The 5408-nt window shown below is 33.3% G+C and overlaps 1 protein-coding gene across 1 annotated transcript; it reads left to right on the top strand.

The window, feature by feature from the left end:
* Nucleotides 1–1278: 1278 nt before the first annotated feature.
* Nucleotides 1279–1722, top strand: LOC148943686 (epsin-3-like). Its single transcript, XM_089101201.1, has one exon. It carries the CDS (start codon nt 1279–1281, stop codon nt 1720–1722), a length of 444 nt encoding a protein of 147 aa, XP_088957327.1.
* Nucleotides 1723–5408: the final 3686 nt, after the last annotated feature.

The raw sequence follows: 5408 nt of genomic DNA, 5'->3' as shown, positions 1-5408 counted from the left end.
TAAATTTGTTTAATGATATCACATATCTGGCATACATATTGTCCCGTTCAAGGGTTAGTGGACATCCTCGTGTAATTTCCACTGCTATGTTGGTACTCTCGCCTTTGTATCATTGCTGCTACCTGCTGAATCACCTAGCTCAAATAGTTTAAACATAGTACTCATTTTCTATGCTAAAATTTTGTCAAAAAATAGAATAAAAAAACTAAACTGGTCTCTCTCTGAATTCAACTGTCTTACTAATGTGAACTACAATGAAAAGCACTCTTCATATGGGATATGGTTGGTATGACTAAGTAGCTATGCTGATTTAGTCACTTTTTTTGAGTACCCTCTCCATCAATTGTCTCTGATTAGTCCAGAAAATGAATGTAGCTACAAAAACCTGTCTGGTTGCCTTATGGAATCTCGTCCCACTCTGAGTCAGATGTAAGATCACTAACTTCATCTGATGTCATGTCAGATTCTTCGATGTCATGTTGCTCCTGATTTGGCTCCTGGATTTTTTTTGTTGGATTTTTTTTGTTTGATTTGGCTCCTGGATTTTTTTGTCGTTTTTCAATGTAATCATAAAACTCTACCCAACCATACCATATGCACATGATTAGTAGAGGCGCGATCCCGATGCCAAATAGTATCCACTCTACTGTTGTAATTGGCATCTCTCTCTGTTGTGAGATGTCACACTGGTTTTCTATGTTGTGCGAGACTTCAATCCTTTGTCTTATGCAATGGCTGAGTTTACAACTTATTATACAATCTCTTATGTTCATTTTTTAATTACTAAAGTGAAATTAAATATTATCGAACAGTTCATGTTCAACTCTCGTATCAAGTATCATATTCCTAGTGAAAATTAAAACTATTTTTAAAATAATCAGGTATTTTTGTAGTTTAAATTAAAAAATTTAAATCGTTGCTCAGATACCTTACATATTTTTGCAATTTATAACTTTAGCGATTCCGGACTTAAAACGTAATTTTTTTTATTTTTTTACGTTACGTCAATCAGTGTTAAACATTATCACTTATTTCATATTTTTTAAATTCTTAACATGGTAACCCTGAACTGTATAAAAGAGCTGTCAATTCACAGTGAGTTCTCTCAAATTTTTAAATTAGTTTTAGCAAATTAACTAAGTCTAAAAATATTCTGAGATAGTTTATGTTTATTTAGTATTATTATTATTTTGGTTCTTTTGATAATGAAAAATGTTTTCTTATGAACATATTATAGGTTTTTTTGCCATAAAAGAATTAATATCTTCTTAATGAAGGATGGCTTTTAAAAACGTTCAAAGAAAATATAGTAATCCTAAAATACTTGTAAAAGATGTTACATCCAATAATCCATCGATGCCAACTGATGAGGCAATGGCTGAAGTAGCTAAAGTTACATTTAAAAAATTGACAATATTTATCGTGATGAAAATTATTATGAAGAGAATAAAAAGCCAAAGATGCTATCTTCATGTTTCAAAGGCAACAAAACTGCTTTTATATTTACTAGAAAACGGAAGCTATATGGTAATGAGATTCTGTATCAATTTTCATTATTGTGAACTGAAGCCTGCTTTAAAATTTACCTTTATTCACTGCAAGCTCGAAGTTAATGGTGTTCGAATAGAAATTCATGTTAACGGAGATTTAAAGCTTTGGAGGAACATCATATTAAAAAAGCTTTCAGATGAAGAAAATGTAAAGTTATATGAGAAAAAATAAAGAGAGAAGGGTAAAGAGGATGCAGGCTGGAACGTCAGTGAGGCTAGAACTTCAAACCAGGAGTACATACCAAAATATAGCTCCAAAAATATCAGAAGAAAGTTTAAAAATTTTCTAAGACGCCGTAATAATGTGGAAATAACGGTCAGGGTAGTAACTTCCAGCGATCCGTTTATACCAACTAATGAGGCAATGACAGAAGTAGCTAAACTCACCTTTGATGAGTTAGCATCATTTACGGTTATTAATATAATTGTGAATAGAATGTTTGATACGAATTCCTATCATCATGTTTTAAAAGCTACGAAATTGTTATCATATATTTTAGAAAACGGAAGCGATAGGTTTGTGAAAACCTGCTTAGATTCATATTATAGGGATATAAAAAAGGCTTGTTGTCTTGGATATAGCAAATATGGTGTACCATATAGGATAAAAAAAAACAGAAAGTTTTACAAGATTTGTTCTTATATCGTAAAAATATATTGAAAAACTATCAGATGAGGAGAACTCCTGTGTTCATTCAAAACCTACCACCTTAGTATTGCAACAACAGAATTTGAATGCAAAGGACAAAAATGAATTCGTCCATGTTTTTCATACTGATAATTCCAAACCAACCTCTTGTATGCCCAAATATAGCTCCAAGAACATCAGAAGAATGGTTTTTAATTTACTTAAAACCCGTAGTAATGTCGAACAGTTAGTTCGGGATCTTGAATCCAGCGATCTATGCATGCCAACCGATAACGCAATGGCAGAAGTAGCTAAACTCACATTTGATTATTTGGCGATTTTCAAGATTATTAAAGAAATAGAGCATAAAATACGAAAAATACGCATTAAATATAAAAGCTTTACTTATCAATCAAGTGAATTTATCCCTCATTATTTAAAGACAACAACATTAATCTGGTATTTATTGGAAAATGGAAGCAAAGATTTTGCAATGCTATTTTTCTAAATTCCAGAGGTAGGGGATTTTCTGAACTTACGTTTTGATATTTTTCCAGAATTTTGGGAAAAAATGGGCATCGATCCTAAGCGTAAGAGTCTTTATATTTACAGAGAAATCGGAGAAATAGTTTATTGGAATAAAAATATATTGAAAAAGCTATTAGAGCAAGATGATGAAGTAGAGGATAAAACACCACTGAAAAACATTGAAAATAGAAGAAGATCTAAAACCAAAGAGAATGAAAAGTCCAGGCAAATTCCAGTACCTTCCTTTCCAAGTAACGAAGAGGTTCTGTCAAAAAGTGCCTTAGTTTTGTCCAAAATGGAAGAACACCAAAGGTCTAAGTATGTGAAATTAGAAGTTGCTGACCCAAAAGAGGGTAAAAAACAACTCATCGATATTGAAGAGAATGCCCAAGACAAAGTAAAGTTACTTCAAAGGGACGAAGAAGAAAAATTCCATCCTGTAAAGAATGATAGAAATAAAAAAAGTACTCAAAATAGGAAAAAGGAATGGGTGAATGTTTTTGCGTCACAAATTCCAGTAGGCTACCTCCCTTTCCAAGTAACGAAGAGGTTCAGTCAAAAAGTACCATAGTGTTTTCCGAAATGGAAGAACACCAGAAGTTTAAGGATGTGCAATTAGAAGGTGCTGACTCAATAGAGGATAAAATACCACTCAACAACATCGAGGAGAACGGCCAAGACAAAGTAAAGCTACTTCAAAATGACGAAGAAGGATAGTTGCATCCTGTAAAGAATTATGCATGGATGTCATGAATTTCCTATTCGTTTGCCAGTAAGATCAGAGCACAGAAGCCTATTTTAGCTAATCTGGGTTTAAAAAAGTTGTCCTAAGCCAGAAATTTGGATGTGTTGACGAATAAATTTTGTTACACTTAGAAGATATATTAAAGGATAGTGAAACTTGTCCTTTAGGGTTTACGCATTTGGCAAACTGAAATGGTTAGTGCTATCTTAAAATTCTACATTATTGTTATTCCAATCATGATTTTATTTCATTTTAATTTTACTATGCATCAGTGATTGTGGTGTAATTAAAAAAAGCCTGCTTCAACGGAATTCTTAAGAAAGTTAGGCTTTTGCCTAAGGTTTTTTTTCAATAGATTAGGTAAACAAGCGCCTTGCGGACAAACTTTCTTTGACATTTTAAAGAAAGTAGTTGATCCATGTGAATGATACATTGAAGAAGAGAAAAAAAAACAGTTCAAATGGAAAATATCTAAATCTCTAAGCAATCCTATTTACCGAGCTCAAGTACATACCTTTAAAATATCAAATAACATTTTTTTGGAAAACGATTGTTTAGCTCCTAGACTCAGGAAACACCATCTACATAAGTATTTCCACAGATCAAAGTTTAATAAAATAGTAGCCAGAAAAATGCCTTATTTATAGGACCAGATTTAAAGCTTTGACGCTTCTAAGCCCAAGCGTGTTTGCCACTGCGTTTTGCAGGATTTTCAGAAAAATCCCTGAAAATTTGGGGATTGTGGAAGTACTAAACAGAATGCAACTGATAAGCCAAAATTAATAAAAAGGACAGGTGATACCGAACTCTCAGCTGCCATTCATGGGAGACATCTTATAGTTTCAGTGGACACGGCATTCATGCGCTATTTTCAAAACATATTTCTGTGACTAGGCAGCGTGGTGGCTAAGTGCACCTGACACTTTGACTATAAATCTTATCTCAAATCACTTTCGACTACTAAAAAGGACACTAGCCACTCCAATTTCCAATCGAATGAGCCCTTTTCGAAGTTTCTACGTCAACTCCTTCGTTCGAAGTGCACTGTTATGGAAAAAAAATTAATAAATAATACATTGTGCCAACATCGTTCTTTACTAAGGCAGCGCGATCGCGCTGCCTATGATATTGGCTTGAGGTCGATCTTTACTATAAACTAAGTCTAATGTATGGAATGGTTTGTTATTTCAGTGATCGTCTTTTAATGTAAAAATTTATTCTCTTTTAGAAATAATTTATTTTAGTTACTATAGATTTTTAACCCAATTAATTTCCTTTAAAATGAGCTATTAAACAACCCTCTACGATGTTCCAGTGCCAAGCTATCTGTGGAAAAGAAAAAAAAAAAAAAAAAGAAAAAAATATCCCGTTTGGGGAGAATAACGTGGTTAAAGTCAATTTTCTTGATTTTCAAGCCAATATATTTTCCTTGCTGTTCAAGCCAAGGGACAGAAAGTTTCCTATATAGGGGTTTCGGACAAGGCGGTTCGAATGGTGTACTTTTTGTTTTGATCTGACTCCTTTGTTAGGAACTATGGGTTTTTATATTTCTTAACATTGGACGTGATCGTCTCTTACTAGGTTGCTAGCTACCGCTGCAACCTGGATTGAACAAAATTAGATGAAATTAATTAGCTAATTTGACATGACATAGTTGGTAACTAAGGGCAAGAGCTCGTTCTTTACTATAACAACCAGGATGAAGTCAGTTACAACGTGGAATTTGTTTTATGCTAATTCATTACAAACAGGAAAAAGCCTACGGCTTTTTCTTCTTTGAAATAGTAAGAGACGAACCACAAGTAACTACCCTTGGAACCACCATATATCAGTTACTATGCATGAGCGATCGTTCTTTACTGTAAACAAGTAGCTAACTAAGTCCAATGTATGGAATGGTTTGTTATTTCAGTGATCGTCTTTTAATGTAATGCTCTTGACTTGCAACATTTATGAC

Source organism: Artemia sp. Qi Xiang Cuo, chromosome 15, assembly GCF_049724085.1.
Source record: "Artemia sp. Qi Xiang Cuo chromosome 15, ASM4972408v1, whole genome shotgun sequence".
Classification (NCBI taxonomy): domain Eukaryota; kingdom Metazoa; phylum Arthropoda; class Branchiopoda; order Anostraca; family Artemiidae; genus Artemia; species Artemia sp. Qi Xiang Cuo.
The sequence above is the reverse complement of the archived record's forward strand: the minus strand, read 5'-3'. Positions and strand labels throughout refer to the sequence as shown.